The sequence below is a fragment of the Agelaius phoeniceus genome, chromosome 6 (assembly GCF_051311805.1).
Source record: "Agelaius phoeniceus isolate bAgePho1 chromosome 6, bAgePho1.hap1, whole genome shotgun sequence".
NCBI classification, from domain to species: Eukaryota; Metazoa; Chordata; class Aves; order Passeriformes; family Icteridae; genus Agelaius; species Agelaius phoeniceus.
Window position 1 is genome coordinate 47,468,764 of NC_135270.1, and position 19,302 is coordinate 47,488,065.

Sequence of the window (19,302 nt, forward strand, 5' to 3'; positions counted from 1 at the left end):
TTTCCCAATACCTATTCAGATCTCAGAGCAAACTGCACATTTATGCTTCCAATATAATGAATATAGGAGGAACAAGCAACTCTCTATTCAAAGAAAATGCTATACCTTGGTGCTAACAGCCCATTGTGTTTGCTCATTCCTTCCATTCCTTTAGATAATGATTGGACAGAATTCTTTGGCTCTGAGGAATTTCTTTCTACTTATTGACCTAAGATGCCCAGGGCAAAATCATGATCTGATTGGCCAACTCTCTAGCTTTACAGTGCAGGAAGGGTAATATTAATTGCAGATCCAAAGGTGTGCTTGCTGTACACTGCAAATATTGAACTTGAACTCCAGGAATGCACCAGGCTTTCAAATGTCAAAAACTGACAGCCAACATATTTACTAATTGATTACAACAGAAGAGTGCTGGAAAGGAGCCACTTCTCTGCATTATTCATGGTGTATCCTATGAGTTCCTTGCAACCTCTGGCATTTTACAAAGATGCAGTATTAAACTCGTGAAAATGCAGATACTTTTTAAAGCAATGCAAAACAAAAAGAACATACAGCTGTGAAGAGAGCAAGAACAGCACTCACTGCAGCAATGCAATGACAGCATACAGAGGTGTGTAGATAGGAATAATGCACAAGAAATGAGAGAAATAAGAAATAACCTAATATATATAACTATAAAAGCATAATATATATATATATAATATACATATAATATATATAATATATATAACTATTAAAGCATAACTGTGCTTCAATATTTCCAAGTATAGAGATTTATTACTCTGCAAAGCCATCACAGTATCAATTTGCATAAAGCTGTGGTAAAATATCCTGACAGAAACACAGAGAATATCAAGAGAACTCTTATAGTATTTAGCTTACTGGATTGCAGACATAACTGAAAGATAAAGCATAAAGACATCTGAAGTGTTTACAAAACCCAATAAAACACCACAGGATAATAATGAAATGTTTCAGTGTATCTAAAAATCAGCAAGCTCTAGAGGAACACAAGAGGATCTATTCCCAATCAACCAGGAAATACCATGAGATTATATTGTTTATAGAAGTTGCAAAATAAGAACATGGATTCAGCAATACACTAAGCTGTTGTGTTTTGTATTCCATATATACACACGTACATGTTGTCAACCATTTCAAGAGCATTACATATAGCTTTCAAAAGCTGATAAATCCTTGCAAAAATAACCCAGTTATATGACAGAATCAATCCAAATTTATATTATTGACCAGATGTGCCTGTCTGGCTGTCAGTATCAATTGGAGACAGCAGACAAGAAATCTCAATCATATTTTCGACTTCTCTGGGAAATTGACAGCACTAAAAACAAGACTCTGAAAGACTTTCTAGAGATACATTTAACTGTTTCACCTTGGATTCTTCAGCATTTGTTACTGCATCTGATGGTGATTACCACTGCCAAGAAATTCCCCCCCGCCCTGTACCAGTACACTGTAACACAGTGACCTGTATTATATATTTATATTTATAATTATATTTCTATACACATACCTTAATACAAAGATCATTGCTGTAATGAACAACTTGGACAACATGTTTAACCAGAGTTGCAGCATAAACTACTCTGGAAAAGCCCTGAACCACATTTGAAAAACCCATAAATACCTTCTGAATGCTCACAAGAGTATTTTTAAACATTTTACTGAATGGACCCTTGTTCTCCCATTACAACAGAGATTAATATAATAGGGAGTTCTCTTATAACAATAGGGAATTCTGAAAGTACAGTCTCAGAAATACTTCTGGACTATTACTACTCTGAGACACAGAGCAGTTACAGCTACATTATTTACACTGCCACTAAGTGGCAGAAGATGAAACGAGAACAGACAAAAGACGACAGTCAAAGTGCTTTGAACATATTGTCTTTAACAATAATAGGGTATAAAATTAGGAAGCTGATACTTCAATTGCCTCTCAAACCTTGACTTATTGACAAGTCTCTCAGTCCTGAGGAAAGCACAAACAGAATTGAAGAGAAACTACTACATAGTTCTGAAATTGTGAAACATGTATAGAAGCCCCTGATAAGAACTGAAACAAGTGACAGGTGTGTAGATAAACTAGGAAGTGAGATACAGCAAAAGGCAACAAAAGCCATTGCACAGAACTGGCTGCAAGCCACAGAAGTTCTGACAAGAGGTGATATCAACAGAGGTCCTGGTCAGATTTGTGAGGGAAAAAGCAACAGTACCTTATAGAGACAGTCAAATGGAGACATGACATGTCAAGGAACAGGAAGGGCAACCATCATAGTTTCTCTTTTCAAATGAATAATACTTAAAGAAATCATGTTTTGCTGGTAGGCTGATATAATAACAATTTATGATATAGGCTGGTCATTTAGAAGTTAAGAATGAGGTAATTTCAAAAAATTGTCGAAATAAGCATGTAGGATATGTGTAATATTATGGATTACAACGTTAGTGACAGCTGCTAAAGCACCAAAGCAGAACACTGAAAGTTAATGAATTAATGGAAGCTGTCCCTGAGATATTTTCCTATAAAGAATTTTATTAGATTTCATAAGAAAATAATTTTTTTAAAAACCAACCAACCAAAAAAAGCCAACAAAAAACCCCTTACAAAAGTACAAAATCCAAATGCATGTTAAGATGTACTTAACCTGAAAAATAAACAGAAAGAATGATTTCTTTCTTAAACAAGAGAACATTTAGCAAATATGCTTCTTCCCTGGTTCACTTATGTAGTTGTTCATGAGCTAACTTCAGATGACTGTTATCTAAGCAAATGAGGAGATTCTCTGTTTTATGATGTATTTTACAAAACAGATTCCATACAATATCCATAGAGTTATCTGTAAGATGGGATAAATGTAGCCTAGCTAATAGTAAAGTCCTGTTTATACTTCTTGCAATATTGCATAAAAATAGAAGACACAAACATAGTACAAAGCATGCAGCAGGGAGAATTTATTTACACAGATCGTGTAGAAAAAACCAAAGATCAACTATCCAGTTCTAACCTCCCTTCCAAAACAAATCCTTTATCACTGTTTAACAAGCCTTTAATAAGCAGACTTGCAATAAATGGGCAGGAAAGAAGACTGCTGGGAAAAAAAAAATTGACCCATCTTCAAATCCATCCCCTCTTGAAATGAATGAGATGAGAATCCAGGAAAAATAAATACGAGAGAAAGCTTAGAAAGGAAACATGACATTCACTCACATAAAATTTTCTGGATATTCACTCAAGGCCATATCAATGATATTCAAAGCATCGTGATAATGTTTCTGGGCTGATAGCAAGAGTGCAAGGAGATGAAGAGAGTTGGCATCATCTCCTTGTAGCTGCAGAGCCTGACGAACATAACCCAAAGCTTCTGGTATCTGATTTAAAAAAAGAAAAAAAAAAAGGCAGAAAAAGGAAGCATCACTGTTAAAAGTATTGCCTTTTACTTGACTGACATCCACAAAAATTTCAAAATGCTCACTCAGGTAACATGTAGAATTCTATTCACTCTTGTAAGACACTACTCAGAAGTTTAAAATGGGCCTGATGCTCTACAGTAACACTGAAAATTAAATAATACATTAACCCTGGAAAGTAAGATGAATGTTTTTATAAAACAGTTACCTTCAGCCCCTTAAAATATTCTCTTTCCAGTCCTAGCTGTATTTCTATATGATTTTGAAAATATTTTAATTGCAATGCTTAACTGAAATGCACAGCAACAGCAACTTTTCTTTATGTAGAATTTCATTGTCTCCTCAGCCGTCTGCGGTTTTGTTCAAAGTACAGTAAGTGTTAAAACTAAGAAATTTAATTAAGCAACACAAGTATTTTGGAATTCAAAACAGAGTCATAGCCTGTTCCTCAAAAATATTTTGTGCTAGTAAAGTGACAATCCATTCCACTCTTAAGTGACATAGTCCAAGTTCTGCACTACTCATTAGCAATGAAAAGTAGTCACTAGAGAATATAAACAACTGTGCTCAGGGCTACTTCGTGAAATAAATACAACATAGGAAGAGACTTACCATGATACATAGAAAGCAGTTCCACATTAGCCAAATTCATCTGATGTATGGTAGAATGCCTTAAACATAACAGCTGTACAAGCTGGACTAAGCTCTGATCTCTTTTACAGTGATATTTTCCAGTTTTCTTAAATACTTCTTTATAATTTTGTCCAAAATAATCAAGCCTCACACAGGTATTCAGGATGGGCACAGATATTAGCAGGTAATCAAGAGCACCATAAAGATTGTTAAAGACTGGATTCAAGAGCTCCCCTCTCTAGGATCTCAACAGAGATTACACATAATAGGTTAAAACACCTTAAAAACTGACTTTTTTTTCTCTCTGTCTAGCAACATAAATGGTGAAGTAAGTGGAATTATTTCTGTCTTATTTCTGATCCTAGAGCTGGAAATAATGGCAGAATTCTGGAGAACTGCATAAGACTGAAGGGGTTTGGAGAGAGTATTTCAGGGTTTTTTCCATATATGTGAATATGTGCACAAGGAAAACCACATTTTTATTGAGGAAATATTCATCTCTAATCATCAACAGATACAAATTCTAATCTTTGTATGGCAGCATGATGCTGCACTTTTAAACAACTAACCTGTCTGGAAATGGCAAGCTGCAGTGCCAAGTAAAATGCTGCCAGGTGATCTGTTGGAGACAAACTGTGAGCCCTTAAAAACAAAGAAACAAAATAAAAATTAATTTTCCCCCTGTTCAGACAGGTTAGACAGACCCATAAATGCATATATATTCATTTATTTATATTCAGATCTCTTCACTACATGTATACTCATATTTTGATAAAAGTGGTGCTCATTTCAGCAACTTTTCTTATGCCTCTCAATCATCCTTGATTTAAAGGAAGTACCTTGGGACATGAAAAGTCATTTTCAATAGAAAATAATTATGTCATTTCTGCTTAAATCTTAAAATAAATCTTTAATACAAAATGATTCTTCAAATAAATTATACTCCTAAACAAACACTAGATGTCATTACTTAGAATATTTATAAGAAAAATTCATTAAAAGAAGTTTTCTTACAGAAAAAAAGGGGAAAAAATCCAAACATGAATTCCCCAGAACACCATGCCTTTAAAGAGATGAATAATATCAACTTTTTTCCACTTTTTAAAAAATTATGTTTGTTATCTTCTTTTTAATATTTTGGTCAAATGCACACTCTGAGTCTTAGTCATTTTAGTATCCCATGGCAATTGTCCTTGTAATACACTCTACTATTTCCCCCTGTAATACAATCTTTCTGCTGCAAGGTGAGAGCTTTTTAGCAGGGGGATGCTTGAGCAGAAGGACAAAAAAAAATTATGGCTGTATCCCAAATGATGTGTAGTAAGTACTGGGCAGGAAGCCTGGGACTATTTTTTTATTTACATTTGTTGCATTCTTTTAATGGAGTCTCACTTAGAACTCTAATGTGCAATAATCATCTTTGGAACATCTAGTGAGTCACTTCCGTTGGGAGGAAGCATCAAAACTGACCTTTAAACCACAAAAGCCACAGAGAACTTTCTGCTTCTGACCTGTGCATTTCTGCCCTCTCAAGTCCAAACAGCTGTACAGGTCCATTAGCTTAGTAACTACACCCAAGATGTGTCAAAAAAGTTTAAAGTTATTAAGGGACAGCTCCATATTTTGTTAACTTCACCTGTAAATTGGAGACTAGATGCACAGGTAAAGCCTAACACGGTCCAGGACCAGTCCTTTTTTTAATTTTAATTCACAAATTAAGCAATACTAAACAAGAAGAAGAGATTTTTACTTAAAGAGTACATCTTCAGTAACCCAAGCTTCAGATAGTGAAAGAATTATTACTATTACTATCTATCTACCATTTGGTGAGTTCTGTGAAACTCTAATTCACACCAGCTACTGGAAAAGTGCTGAAAGTCTTCTAAAATTTAACAAAAAAAAAAAAAAGTTAGTGAGAAAAACACCCCTCAGTACTGTGTGAAGACAGCAACAAACACGTTCTTGAATGGCCACTAATGCAAATTGGTAAGCCTTGAAATCTGACTCAGACAAGGGTCCAAAAGGCAACTGTATTTCTTCAGCACCTCTATTTCCTCAGGAACTGGCCCTCTAGGTAGATGATTTTAAAAATCCACAAAAAAATTTATTGGAAAAAAAAAAGCACATCAAAATACCGAGTCCAGTAGAGGTTGCTTGCTTTATGAACTGGTAGAAGACAGAGAATTTAACTTCCATCTCCTGGAAAACTTATTTTTCAGATGTGGTAAGAGAAAGTAGGCATGACTGGTGTGCTGGGTGAAAGACAATGTAACACACAACCAAATAACAACATTTGAACAGAGATTGAGAAAGAGTAATATTTCACAGTGATAAGAACTGAACATTGGCATAACCGGGCGACGTGCTTTTGCTGGCCAGAAAGCCAACCATGTGTTGGGCTGCATCAAAAGAAGTCTGACCACAGGGCAAGGGAGGTGATTCTCCCCTTTGACTCCACACTGATGAGAGCCCACCTGGAGTGCTGTGTCCAGGTGTGGGGTCCCCAGCATAGGGAAGATGTGGACCTGTCAGAGTAAGTCCAGAGGAGGGCCACCAAAATGACCAGAGGGCTAAAGCACCTCTCCTTTAGAGACAAGCTGAGAGAGGTGGGATTGCTAAACCTGGAGAACAGAACGTTCAGGAAGATGCTACAGCACCTTCCAGTACCTAAAGGGGTCCTACAGGAGAGCTGGAGAGGAGGTTTCTACGAAGGTATGTATAGATAGGAAGAGGGGTAGTATCTTCAAACTGAAAGAGAGTAGGTTGAGATTAGCTATTAGGAAGAAATTCTTCACTATGAGGATGGTGAGGCACTGGAACACATCCTGAGAAGTTGTGGTTGCCCCATCCCTTGCAGTGTTCAAGGCCAGGCTGAAGATGGCTTTGAGTCATCCAAAAAGTTGACTCAGAATTCTGAGAATCACTGTTCTGAACTGGAGAATAGGGTCAGCAGACACTGAACTGGAATGGGTTAGCTTCACACTATGGTCCATTTCATCCCTTGCTGTTTCAAAGAACCCTCAAAAAAAAGCAATTCACTGTTAGGGTCTCAAAAGTAGTGAATGCACAGAATTGGTGAAAAATGATTAGCATACTATTTTTGAAACAGTGATGATTAAGTCAGTAGTTGTAAGAGGGATAAGTGAGGAAGTGAGGTATAAACCAAGAGGTAGAAAGCTCAGTTTCAACATGGAGAAAATACTGAAGTAGTAAAAAACCTATTAAAAGCACGAAGGAACAGAAGAGCAAAAATATGTTAAAACATATGTTTTAACATACAAAGGAATTGCTAAGACAGGACAGAAAAAAAAAGGACCAACACATACCACCCTCACTCTGAAGTTACCTGCAAAACACTTTTTCAACCCTATCCCCTCAGATATAAAATCACCACCAAAAAGCCAGGACTTCATTTTCACATTAACACACAAACCTGTTTCCCTACATTTAGGCTTATCTCACCAAAGAAGGGTTTTCAAAGGTATATAAACATAAAAGACTTATTTAGATACCGCAGCACTTTTGCCAGCTTTGTCACCAAGAATTGTTTCTTCTATAATTGGGGTAGAAATGTCCTCATTCACCTGTTTATTGTCATTTCATTTGCAGAGTCCATGAAAATGAACTACTGTCATCCCCAATGGCACTGCTTCCAGGTAATGCACCTGGAACATGACATTTGCACTGCCATTGCCTACACTGTTACCTTTCCAGACAGAATTTTCATTTTCCCCTAGCTTACTACCTCAAAACCTGCACTTCACCCTCAGCCCCAGCAGCACAGCCTCCATTATTGCTCTGCTTCGACAGAGATAATTGCAAAGGCCTCCTATACAATCTGATCAGTGGACAGCTTTTAGAAACATTATCTCATTGAACCATGGCTTGAAACCTTACACTGTGTACTTTTTCCTACTAGATGAAGATATTTGAGCAAATATTTTATACTAGAGAGCAACACAAATGTCTTTAAATAAAGGGAAATCCTAAGAAATAAATTTAGGTAATGCTGGCAGAAAATGATGGAAATAAATGCTAAAAAATACATTCTGTTCTCATGATGGGAGACTCCCAGAGGTGAAGTTGTCATTACACCATCTTTTACAAGTGTCTCTTTTTAGAACATAATAAAAACTTTGCACTACATATAGCAGAACAAAATGGAAAGATCAACACCCACTTACCTCTGAAATGCAAGAAGAGCCTTTCTCTGCAAGACCTCTTGCATCCCTCGCAAAGATGCTGAAAAGGATATATTTAATCAGTGACACAAACAATGAGGAGATTTCATTCCACACACGAATTGAAGAAGCTTTTATACATTGACTGAAAAATGGTTGCACACAGAAGATTTAATGTCTATCATTCTGCCAGGTATCCTTCTTTAGGCAGCATTGGAATTTCCAAGTGTGAATGCTTATTCCTATCTTACCATCAGTAGCCTGCAGACTGTAAGTCAATCCCAGTGCCAAGTAGCCTTTTGCTTTGAACTCCGATGTTTTGTCCCCGAGATCAACAACTGCTTTGGCAAACCTTTCAGCTTCTTCCAACTGGAAATATTACAAAACATCCATGTGAATCTAAAACTAGCTAAATCTTACATTATAATGATAAGAATTCTCAGAATGCTCAGAATGTACATTATGCACACTGAACCTGTTAAAATCTCAGCCATGATTGCTTTGAAGGAATACTTCATTTTTTTATTAGACTTAGTTTTCTTGCAAAATACTGAGTAAAAACCACAGATTTTAAGCTGAAACACCTATTCCTATGATTGAGAGAAATCTGGCACAAAGCACTTACTGTGCTTTTGCCTTTTTTCTTCTTTTTTTCTTTACTAGAAAGGTATTTCTGGTCCATCTACCATTTTTTCACTTTATATATATAGAGTTCTTGACCCATGAACCATTTATTTAAGACAATCAATCACAAGAACTATGGCTCCTAACCTGTAAAAAAACAGTATACCATGCAGAACTCTGCTTCAAATACTGTATTGCTGAATGGATGCAAACTCATAAACAGAGAAACACATAAAAAAATCAAAGTTTAGCTGCCATGTTAGCACATTATTTAATAATCTAGAAAGAAAAAAAGCCCATTTGAATCCATTCCAGTAACTGTAAATGCTAAGTACAGTAAGCTAGTCCATACAGACTCAATCCACAGGGAATAATTTACAGAACTAGGATATATCTTAATTAAGGCTGTATTTTTTCAGCCTCAACAAGTCATGTTTGTGCTACTGCACCATTTTCTCAATTTCTATATGTGACCTTTCCCTTCTTTTTCAAATATACTCATTCTTGTAAAAATTACACAAGTATATTGAAAACATGATGATCTTTGATCACTTTAATGTGTTTGTACAGATACACCCATTCCAAGTTTATCTAAAATACTCAACTGTCCCTATTACAAATTCATAAACCACAGCTACCTGTAAACATGGTACCACCAGAAGAGTCTCTTGATTGTAAGAGATTTGTCTCATTATCTTCCAGAAAGTTATTTTTCCCTTGCAGAAAATAACCAAAATCTAAGTTGCATTTATGATCTTCCAGTCTTCCAGTGTTTCAACTTCCATATACTTTAAGCAATGTCTTAGACCAGTATTAGAATATGCTACCTTGATAAACATAACCTCTGTCAAGTATTTCAAATTAGCTATTCAAACAGGGATGTGCATGTGCATGTACATTCTGTGCTGTGTTTTTAGACATGCCCAAGTGCATGCAGTCACTGTGCAAAAGTATTTGTTGCATCTCTAAGTCAAGATTTTAGTACAGGTCTTGCTGAGAAGACAGAAGGCAAAGCTTACCCAGTGCAGAGATCCCATGCAGAGCTTTGCAGCAAGGAGTGGAATTGTTGCATCATCTGGTTTCAAACGTATACATTCCTTCAAGACTTTAACAGCTCGAGCAGACTGTTTAAAACATTTTCCATTTAAATTACTGAAAACATAAATGTGTTTCACAGATACACAATTCCTGTTTACACCATTTACTTTTAGTTTTCCTTTGTGAAGTAGACATTACTACACATTTTGTTGACAATTGGTCAAAGCTCCTCAAGCCAGTGAATGACAAGACTTTAGACACTGCTGTTGTTATTTAACTCCTACAAACTTTCATTAAGCATCCCCAGAAGAATGTCATTCCAATAGTTCACAATTTAGTTTTGAGATGCATCTAAAACTTTGCTAGGGCTGTAAACTTACAGCATTTGAGCCAGACAAACAAAAGAGAAGGAGTGGGACAGCGTTTTTTAAACAAGCAGTGTTTTGGTGTTCTTTGGGAGTCAAAACAGCACACAGGAATAGGTCTGATATAAGATAGAATGGCATTGCTCCTCTTTTTTTTTAACTTATTAGGCTCCATCCAATCACAGTTTGGAAAATAACTCAAAGTAAATAGAGTTGGAAGAAAAATCAAGTCTCTTCAGAACCCATCTGTGCTGCTACAATATTTCCTAAGGAAAATACATTCCTTTCCCCCATTCTGAAAAGAAGTAAAATATCCCATTGAAAATTATATTTTAGAAAATTAGTTGTTTACATTACATAATGAATGTATTTTCCATAACATGACAGCAAAAAGCAAAAATAACTGAAAACAAAGAATTGCATCAAAAAGCTTAAGTTCCTGGTTTATATAATTTTTTTTAAATCCATTAATTGCACAGAATACACAGTCTCAAAGGCAGCAGTATTAAAGAAGATAAAGTCAGAAATTTCCAAAGGGAAAAAAAAAAAAAAAGAAGAGCATCACGAATCAGCATTAATTTGTACCTAAGTATAAAATAAATTATGTCATCAAAAGCACACTTAAACAAGTTTTACAGGATAATAGGATCTGGTATAATTCACTGTTTGTACTCAACCAGCTTATTTTAAGATTATTGGCAAGATAGCTGTTATCATCCTGTAAGTTAGAAACCACTGAAATAACAAAATTCTTTGTACAGCACTGGGAACAAATTCAGGAGTACAGCATACTTTGTTGATTCAAGAATTAGTATTATTTTCAAAAACACTACAGATGAAAATTATGGAAATGCTAAACATTGTTATCAAACACCATCAATACAAGAATTATATGAAAAAATTTAAACTTACTTTTCCTGCTGCCATCAAGGACAATGCAAACTGATACCAGAGATGGAACTCTTCAAATGCAAACTTCATGGCTCTTTCTAAACACTAAATATGGGGTGGGGGGAAATTGTTATTTAAGCTCATGTTCTTCAATTACTCAGAAGACACACTAGTATTAAGATTTCTTACAGAATCTTATCTAACATACATGTAATAAAAAAATTAAATTATTCAAATATATTAAAATAGCTGCCAGATTCTATATGGAAAAGAATTTAACAGGTCTGGAAGACATCTCTTCTTGTAGGACACTTACAGGCTCAGTATCATGCATCTTACAAAGTTTAAAATGAAAATGATTGCAACCAGAGTACTATTGTTTAGAAAAGAATTAACAGTATAAAGTTCCTTTATCTAGTTGAAGCTCCCCTAAGGAATTGAAAGCCCATTATATACAAACTTGATAAAAACATGAGCCCTTTTCAGTAAAGAACGTGACTTGGCATTAGAACAGTTTAACAAGGATGAGACAGATTTTTGATCATTTCATATTCTTATATAACAACCAACTACTTCTGTAAGTAATCAACTACAGCTAAACCAGGAGGGAGCAATAAGATACTGGAACTGGTGGGTGAATACTATTTCCATAGTTAGAATAATTTCCCAATTTCTGATTTAATCTATAACAGCTCCACCAGAGCAATCAAAATCAGCTCAAAGACAATGAAGCCCTAAAAAATTAAATGCCTATTAGATAACTGAACAGAATGTTTTAACATTTCTGAATATGTGTTTATTACAATACTTCAAATTTTAAAAGTTACAGACTATTGGGAGCAGGATTTGAGGGCAGATATCTTCTACTCACTAAACCTGCAATGTTCCCATAAATATAATGGTTCTTTAACATTCTAAAAAAGACAAAAAACCCACAACAAAAAGCCCTGCAAAAAACCCATCAATGATACCAGACAAAATGTAAGAATCAGATTTGGAACCCAGGGCTGCTCTATCCCTGCCTAGTTGTTAGTCTACTATATCAAATTGAAAGGTTGTCAGTCACTTAGAGAAAAAAAGAAACCAAAGTTTTCAAGGTTTTTTGGTCTCTTGTTTGTTTTTTTAAATACTTGTTGACATCTTTTGTTTAAGAAGTTCTTGACTGAAATATATGGATGGCCACTTCTTGCACCTTTAGTGCAACAACCTAAAACTACACAAAGGTGATTGTGTCTGTAGTGACAAATAAATGGAAATATTCCTGATTAGATTACGCTGTAGGGTTGGTCCTGTGTGATCTTTGCACTCCTTTGTTCTGTGAAACAGCTTCCATTGTACTGATTTAAACTGACTTGTATCCCACCTGGCAGCTATGAAGTATTTTCAAGAAAAAGAATACACAAACTGAGGGTTGAACATCATGGGAGATGCAGATAAATGGGTGACCATCAACATATACCAGAGAAAAACTAGAGCACTTTTTTTCCATCTTTTTCTTAACAGAATTCCTCTTATATGGTAGAGACAAACCATTTCTCAACAAATCAATTCCTGGGTATGCCTTCATATTCTTTCTGGAGACTAATAATTAATTGTGGTCAGCAACAGTACCCTGCTGCTGGGGGAGCACTGTTTCAGCAGTAGAAAGATCTGCTCTGCTCAAAGAGCTGTAGCTGTTTCACAGGCATAAAACTGTTAACAATACTTGGCAGTTTCCTGAAGAAGTTGCCACAAACAACAAACACAAGCATGCTACATAATGAAACAGACACTGAGGTAAGCAACACACTTCCCAAAGACCTGAAAGTTTTTTAATTAACTTTATTTTCTTTTTATTAACTTCAAAATGATTATAAACTGTAAGGACCATGGATCACCTCAAATATTGAGAAATGTAAAAGAAAGTTTTCCTCTAAAATCCTTTTTCATTCATTAATAATATTTTTTCTAGGAAATTATATTTATAGTTTCTATATCCAGAACAGCTTTTATTTTCTGCCATTCCTTCTTGCTCTCTCCATTAAATGTGTACCCTTTTAAGCAGATCCACGCATTCCCACCTAAAAATCATGTGCATTTCCGTGGCATTAAACATTTACCACACTTTCCATGCAACTTTTCTTGTTTGGCCACCTCAAGTCACTTGTATAAATTTAGACAGTAAACATTTTGGGGTGGAAACTACCTCCTGTATTCATAAAGCAGTCAAAATAACAGTGTCCTATATTTGTTTCAGCTCTTTCTTACTACCACAATTAACATGATTAACAGAAAACAGCAAAAATGCCACAGATGAATATTCACTACTATTAACAAACCTCTGAAAGCATTTCATACTGGCCTCTTCTTCCCAAGGCTATTGTAAGTAAATCATAGACTACAGATGCACTTTGCAAACTGATGATGCGATCATTCTTGTGTTCTGGTATTCTGCTCAGTACAGCATCACGGTTAGCCTGAAACACACCACAAAGAAAGAAACCAAGGCAGCCATTATAATCCAAGCTATTTTTTCACCCCAGTTACTACCATTCTACTCAACCTTACAATCAGTAGTTGCTATAAGGGATACAAAGATATCTGATACTAATTGATAGATAGAAAGAATTACCAATTTTATATATTAGTGGCAAGACTGGTGTTTCTACATGGATCTATTTTTAATTACTTCATTCTAATTCCATAATCTAAGTAATGTATTTAAAGTTATTGAAGAGTTCTCAGAAAAAAAAGAGAAGGTATATTTTCAATGTAATGGATATACATCTACGAAAATATCTCTTTATTTTTTGTGTGCTAGTAAAACACATTAAAAGGATCTTCAAGTCCTCTATTCCAGCTTCTGTAAAATAAGGCAATCAACTTGTTTTCTCTTCACAACATTATGACACTCATTTCACTTGTGAATGGTAACATGCCCAGGATAACCCACTATCACCTTCAGCAGTTACTACTGAGAAGTGAAAACTGATCCTGGTTCTGGGCACAGCTTTGGAATCAGGCCATGTTTGCAGTAAGAGTTTGAACTTTCAAACCTGTTTTGTGAATGGCATGTTGCAAACCTAATTCCTTAAGTAAAGTGTTCCTTTTGGGAAGGAAGAAAGCTGAGCTAGAAATGGATTAAATGAATTGACCATGGTCACAGAGAAACCATGTTCAAGAGCAAAGAACCAAATTCAGGTCTCAGAGTAGTTAGTACCTCCCTGAACTACCCAGTGCTTCTCCCAGTTTATGATCAAGACTCTGAAAACACATTATCTTGCTATCCTATCTATTTCTAGTTTTCTTGGTGTTTAATATTCCCATTGCACATTGGTACAAATGCTAGTATATCTGGCAGTCTGCAATCAGAAGTCAAAGATACTTCACTCTCCTTATCCCCCTCTTTATTTTTAATTTCACAGGGCATGGCCCCCTTAGCATATTTACTTAAAATCACTAAATTCTAATAGGTAGCTTATTTCCTCCTCTTTCAGATGCAAAAAATGACACACAATAAGGGATAATAGATTTTTTCTCCACTTTAACAGGGTAACATTTTAAGCTCTGAACAAACTCAGTACATCTTTAAAATCAGAATAAATAAATACTGAAAATTTTTCTAAGAGATACATGGAATGTAAAATGCACAGACATGTCAGGAATTATCAACTGAATAATCCACATATTAATTCGAAACAACCCCACACATGCATGCACATACACACACACACCCCCCCAAAAGAGATATTTTGCTTTCTTTTGATCAAGAAGTCTTTGGCTTTTACTTTTTACACTACATAAATATTCAGTCAACTTCAAGAACTTCTTTTTAACTCCACCTCTAATCACTATTTGACTCACTTCCTTGCAAGTTTTGAACAAGCTGTGAACTAGCACTTCTTGTGAAACAGTGGTTGACAATGCCAAAGCACGAGGATGTCTCATAATTATTACAGATATCTTGTGAATCTGAACACTCATTTTCTTGGTAATTATAAACAGAAAGTATGTAGGAATGGAAGTGCTCAGTATTTCAGAAGTGCCATGGTCTCAGACACTGTGGTGGCAGTCAAACTGCAATGCCTCATCTGGCCACACTTACACCTGTAACACACTTGAGCAGTGTAACTCAGTGCAGCCTCAGAGCAAGGAAGGATGTGCTCACCCATTTTCCCACTGGTTAAGAATCTCCCACAAAGCTGAGCCCAAGAGGTGGTGAGGAGTGACACAAAGTCTAGTTGGAGGCCAGGAACTAGTGGTGTGTCCCAGAGATTGATACTGGATCTGATCCCAAGCGTGTTTGCTGAACTGGAATGCCAAAGGGCTGAGGTGCCATGCAGAGGGACCTCAACAGGCTGGAGCAGTGAGCTGACAGAACCTCAGCAAAGCCGTCAGCAAAGTCCTGCACCTGGGAGGGAACAAACCCAGGCACCATACAGGCTGGGCACTCCCCAGGTCAAAGGCAGCTTGACAGGAACACACCTGGGGGTCCTGGTGGACACCCAAGGTGAGCAGGAGCCAGCTGGAAAAAAGGCCTTTGATAGCCCAGGCAGCATCAGAGGAGTGCTGCCAACAGGTTGAGGGCTGTGATCCTTCCCCTCTGTTCAGCACTGGTGAGGCCACACCTGCAGTACTGGGTCCAGTTCTGGACTCTCTAGTACAAGAGACATGGAGCTACTGCAGAGAGTCCAACAAATGCCCACCAGGCTGTATTAGACACCAGAGGAACTCTTCTATGAGGAAGGCTGAGAGAGCTGTGACTCTTCAGCTTGGAAAAGACAATGCTCAGGAGGGGGGCCTTATCAGGGTTAGAAATATCTGCAGGAAGGATACAAGGAAAAGGGAGCCAGGCTCTTTCCAGTGGTGTCCTGTGACAGGACTAGAGGCAAGAGGCATGAACTGAAACATTGAAGGTCTCCCCTGAAGATCAGGAACCTTTTTTTTTTTGCTCTGAGGGTTAATGAGCAGTAGCACAGGCTGCCCAGGGAGGCTGTGGAATCTTTCTCCTCAGAGATACTCAAAAGATGTCTGGAGACAGATGCAGCCTGCTCCAGGTGGCCCTGTGTGAGCAAGGAGCTGGACAAAATGACCTCCAGAAGTCCCTTCTAAACATAATCATTCTGTGATTCCATTACCACAACTCAGCTGACATGCAGCCACACATACATGCACTGTTAACTTGAGGATGTCAGATCACAGAACCACAGGATGCTTTGGGTTTGAAGGGACCTTTTAAAGATCATCCTGTCATGATGGGGGACACTTTCCACCAGCCCAGATTGCTCAGAGCCCTGTCCAACCTGGCCTTGATTGGGGTGTTTTCTTACTAATTCACAGACAATGAAAGTAAGGTATCATAGTACTTTAATAACACAATAGCATATCAAAACAACAACCATTACTCAGTCTTCTGTAAGTGCTATGTCTTTCCCAGATACTGGTTTTAGAATCATAAATCACATACCACTTCACAACTACTACAGCTAGAAAGTTAGCATGCATTAAGCTGAAATAACAGGTCTCAACTCTCAGAAAGGTAAGTTTGTAATGATGTATATTTTTATGCTCAATCTTCCCCTTTTCCCCCTCCAAAACTAATTTGAACAAATGACTGAGCCAAAGTAAGTCAATCATGTCAAAGATTGTACTCCCCCGAAACAAACTCTTTTGCCCGAAATAATCTGCAATAATTACTGTAAAAAATTTGAAAGCTTGCTAAAGGTATATGCTCTACAGTGACAGCATTTGATATAATTAGGCAGAACTAATTCACAAAGGAAAAGCTGTAAGTAACCTGAAATGACACTTAACAAGGCAGTACTTTTAATTTGGCTTTTGGCTTCTTAATGATGATATGTAAGGAACTACACAGCAATCAGTAGTCAGATCTTTCACTTCACACCAAGACCACAGCTCACATCAGAATTCTCTACATCTTCACTGCTGCACATTACAGAGACACAGGCAGCACCTCTCAGTGCTAAGCATATACTGCAGCAAAACCAACATAGGGTAAGTGGAAATGTTTGCTCAGCAGATTTTTCTGTCTTTGAAAATCAGAATCTAGACAGAAATTCTAGATTCTGTCATGAATACTGCAAGGCAGATCACTAGGAATGAGGAAAGCAGTTAGCACTACAATGTAAATATCTGCCACTTTTAAGCACTTAAACTAGGACAACATTCACTAAAATGTTCTGATCCTATTTAACTGTAGCAAAACAGAAATTATGCCAAAACATGTAAGCATTTGAATCACCTGCAGAACTTAAAAGACTACATCTCATTGATGTGAAGTGAGACAGACTGCATGATGCCTGAGACTGTAGAGATTTCACCCCTCTATCTAAAAAAAAAAACCAGCAAAAGCTCCAGCATTTTATTTTATCTGAGAACATAAAACTGACATGGTATGAAAATGTCAGTATGTGGCAGTTGATTGATGACTAGCAGAAAATATGGCAGGCTGATAAAGGGCACAAGTAGACCATTGAAAGAAATCATTTACTGAGGAAATGGGGATATTTAAAAAAATAATTCAGTAGCCAAGACTGAAAGTCAGTATCATTAAAAATCCTTTACAAATTTGAGTGACTGAAGTTTAATGCACAAAGGAAGGTACTTTTTTGATGATGTTTATTATGCTCTTCTAGTAGTTTTTTATTTGCTTTTTACAACAAAAATAACTTAGATTTTGTGTCTGTCTGAATAGCAACCAACTGGTGCAACAATGCTTCATACTGGTAAGTGATGCCAAATGAATGCCAAGTGATGCCTGGCTTGTTCACCTGCCTATGGCGGGAACAAGGCTGGGTACAGCCAGCCCAAAGGAGAAAAACTCCATAACACTTGCAGACCTCATCTAGCTGGCTCAGAGGAACAAAAAATTTGAGTTTCAGAAATAACTGCCTGCTTTCCTAACAGAAAATAAAAGAAAAAGCAAAGGCTTGAGAAAAAAAAGGTCCATTTTAATTAAAAACGAAACAAACCAACCAAACCAACCAAAGAAAGCACACACATACAGCAAATGCACATTCACTCTATTTTACCTACCATAGATTCACTAATAAGCAGCAACAGTAAGGCTTCTTCTGTATTTTCTTGAGGACAGAAGATGCTGTTCAAAATGAAAATTTAATTATTTAAGCAGAACACATTACTTTTATGAGTAATTCACACACATATATTAAAGCACTGTAAAAACTGGAAAATGTCCAAAAAAGAAAAGGAAAGTAACTTGCATAAAAAAAATCAATTGGTTAAAATGCATTTCCTTGCAATGCTCTATATTTGCATTTCAGAAAAGTTGGCTGGACACAATAAAAGAACAAAACTACCACAGCTGTCAGAGTTGAACTTATTCAAATATCCCAAAATTGAACATAATTTGACAACTGTAAACACTAAACCCATAGTTTAACTAGCCTGTTACACCTCATCTGTCTGAGCTCCATCTACATCACTGATTCAAGTGCTGGCAAGAGGAAACTCTCAGACAAGAACAAGAGAACTTTTGTATTTTAGGCAGTATGTGGAGAAATACTTCTATCAGTCTTAAAAAAATTTTTGCTGATGCTTTCAATAGCTATGAATATTTTTAAATAGATCCATGACAATCTCCACCTGTTTGCCTTAGCCACTCTTAGCTCTAAGTAGTAGAATTATTTGCTTGTAATGAAGTACAGTTCCTTCCAACTTAATGCTGAAGGTTTGCATAGGACTAGTTTCCAGACTTTAGTGCTTTCTCTGAATACTTGATACTTCCTGAAAACTCTTCTACGCTGGTGGACAGACAACAGTAATCTGCATTGGGTATTGGCAGGAATTCATTAATCCATCTGCATACACATTAAAAAAATCCCCCAAATCAGTGACTATGTTTTATCTGTTCAGCTTTCTTCCTCTAAACTATTTCTGAATTAGCCCAAGCAGTATTTCCTATTAATTCAGTCTATTAGTTCCACAATTGCCTATTTAAATGGAGAAAATTATTTGTTGCTGTTAGTAATCAATTCCTATGGTCCCAAGGATGTTTAAACTACAATACATTACAGACAGGAAACAAAACTTGTCTGACATTAAAACATCTTTTCAAGTTTTTTTAAAGCACTAGAAATATAAGCAGTAATTCAATGCCTGAAAGAAAACAGAAACTA

General features: G+C 36.5%; 1 protein-coding gene across 1 annotated transcript in view; it reads right to left on the reverse strand.

Moving 5' to 3' along the window:
- TTC7B (tetratricopeptide repeat domain 7B) overlaps positions 1-19,302 on the reverse strand; it is a 118,483-nt gene that overhangs the window by 54,678 nt on the left and 44,503 nt on the right. Inside the window, exons 8-15 of the mRNA XM_054635132.2 lie at positions 18,200-18,263; positions 13,483-13,620; positions 11,186-11,269; positions 9,890-9,994; positions 8,498-8,615; positions 8,250-8,307; positions 4,635-4,707; positions 3,233-3,393 (exon numbers count right to left, since the gene is read on the reverse strand). Coding sequence (XP_054491107.2) covers positions 3,233-3,393; positions 4,635-4,707; positions 8,250-8,307; positions 8,498-8,615; positions 9,890-9,994; positions 11,186-11,269; positions 13,483-13,620; positions 18,200-18,263 — 801 coding nt within the window. The remainder of the gene's footprint in view (positions 1-3,232; positions 3,394-4,634; positions 4,708-8,249; positions 8,308-8,497; positions 8,616-9,889; positions 9,995-11,185; positions 11,270-13,482; positions 13,621-18,199; positions 18,264-19,302) is intronic.